The sequence below is a fragment of the Mangifera indica genome, chromosome 1, assembly GCF_011075055.1.
Source record: "Mangifera indica cultivar Alphonso chromosome 1, CATAS_Mindica_2.1, whole genome shotgun sequence".
Taxonomy (NCBI): domain Eukaryota; kingdom Viridiplantae; phylum Streptophyta; class Magnoliopsida; order Sapindales; family Anacardiaceae; genus Mangifera; species Mangifera indica.
Window position 1 is genome coordinate 6,914,773 of NC_058137.1, and position 1,870 is coordinate 6,916,642.

At 34.4% G+C, this 1,870-nt stretch overlaps 1 protein-coding gene across 1 annotated transcript; it reads right to left on the bottom strand.

Moving 5' to 3' along the window:
• Positions 1–215: 215 nt before the first annotated feature.
• LOC123194993 lies at positions 216–1,165 on the bottom strand. The gene is made up of 2 exons (XM_044608524.1): positions 873–1,165; positions 216–754 (listed from the first exon to the last, which is right to left on the bottom strand). The coding sequence occupies exons 1-2, from the start codon at positions 993–995 to the stop codon at positions 398–400; spliced, it is 480 nt and encodes a 159-aa protein (XP_044464459.1). The 5' UTR covers positions 996–1,165; the 3' UTR covers positions 216–397.
• Between the last annotated feature and the right edge of the window lie 705 nt (positions 1,166–1,870).

A 1,870-nucleotide genomic window follows, 5' to 3' on the forward strand; every position in this document is an offset into this window, starting at 1 on the left:
CGATAAAATTTAATTGATAAATAGGTATTTTAATTTTTAAATGAATTTTTCTTGGAAGGGAATGAATAGGTTATAGTTGATTTTTGAATTCTTCTACTTACCCTGCAGAGATGTTGAGATACATTACACTTTATTATTTACTTCTGCTTTACCCCTTTTACACTCAATCGATCATTCAAGGAGAGTTGGTAAAACAAACAGGAAAAGCACAGAGCTGTCATAACGCAGTACTTAAAAACACATTAAATTCTTTTTTACAAACCCAATAAATAGGGAGCTATTCCTTCGCAAAAATCATGCATGTAGGCTAGATTTTGTGAAATCTTCTTCTATGTTACAGATTATGGGGCTGAAGAGAGTGAAGATTATTATAATACAGAAAATGATGTGCATATTCTTAGCTTCTACGAGCTGGAGCTGATCTATTGGCGTCGTCCTTGGAAGCTAAAGATGGTAATTCGACATTTATGATCCCCTGTCTACAGGCCGAACTACAATAAACCTTCTCATTGTAAAAGTAAAAGGGTTGTTTTGACGCTGGTATCTTGTCCGCGGTAGTGGGTCGAAGATCAAAACGCACACCGCAGCCATAGCAATTCACCGGAAGAAAATGTACTTTGAAATCATGTCGGTAGGGAGGTTCTTGAGGAGGCGAAGAAGGACAAAACAAAAACGTTGAACTATTTACTGCAAGAGACCTAGTGGCAAAGTTAGCGTTCTTCTCGGAAGGATCGATATCCATGCCTCGCATGTGCTGTAAAAGTAAAACAAAACAAAACAAAACAAAAGACGTTAAGAGAGCTTAGAGAGATGTAGCAGAGAAAGAGACAAGAAGAATAAAAGTAAAAAGAGCAAAAGTAATTGAAAAATACAAGCGATAATGCTGCTGCTGAGTAAAGCTTTACTAGGTTTTCCGGAGGTGTGTGTGTAGGAAAGAGATGAACTCCACATTGTTTATATAGAGTGATTCCAAAGAAGTAAACAATGAATCTCATTATTGATGGTTTTTCACGGTAGGAGGGATTGCTATGAAACTAGAAGACCCAAGATAAATTAGGGTTTTGTTTTGTTGAATCAATATAAGTTTTTTAACTTAGAAAATCATGCTAGCCGAAAACTAACTTACTTCTAGGTCTAACATATTGGTCTTGCCTGTACAAAGTCGTCTAAACGTTGAAAGCTTTTGAGTAAAAGCGGGAGGATATTATTGATGTGTCTCTTTTATATTAGATGAGAATTGGGTAAGGCGTGGTGCATTCACCACAAATTTTACCTTCCATTTTGGTGTCTTACTTTATCTTTACATACACTCTTATTTGTATAAGGCTAAACGTTTTACATTTAATTTTGCTCTTTTGATATATTTGAAAATTGGGGTAATGGGGCCTTATTTGTGGTTGTAATTCATTGTAGACTTTTTGGAGTGCCCCTCATTCAAAATTATAGTTTCAAAAGTAATGTTACTCATTTTAGAAGGAGTCGTTCTCTTGTGCAAGGTACTTTTATTTGTTCCTTTAGTAAACTATTATTATGTCAGGGCTTCTTACTTATCTGAACTGTGTGTATATATATATTTATATTTTGGTTTAATTTTGAGTACCATCTCAGGCTTACTATTAGATGTGTAATTTTAGACTTTGACTTGTACATTTGGTATCTCTTCTTGAACTCTATCATGATTGATACAATGATAGGCATTCAAGAAGAGACTGATGACCTATATTTTCGAGTAAACATGGTTTTTGCGTATGTGGGTTCCCTTTAAAAGGATGAACTTAGGTTGTATTTGAATCACCTTATGAGATCTTGTTGTTTTTCCTTTTAATATACATGCTTAATTACTTGAAAAAAGAAAAAAAGAATTGACATC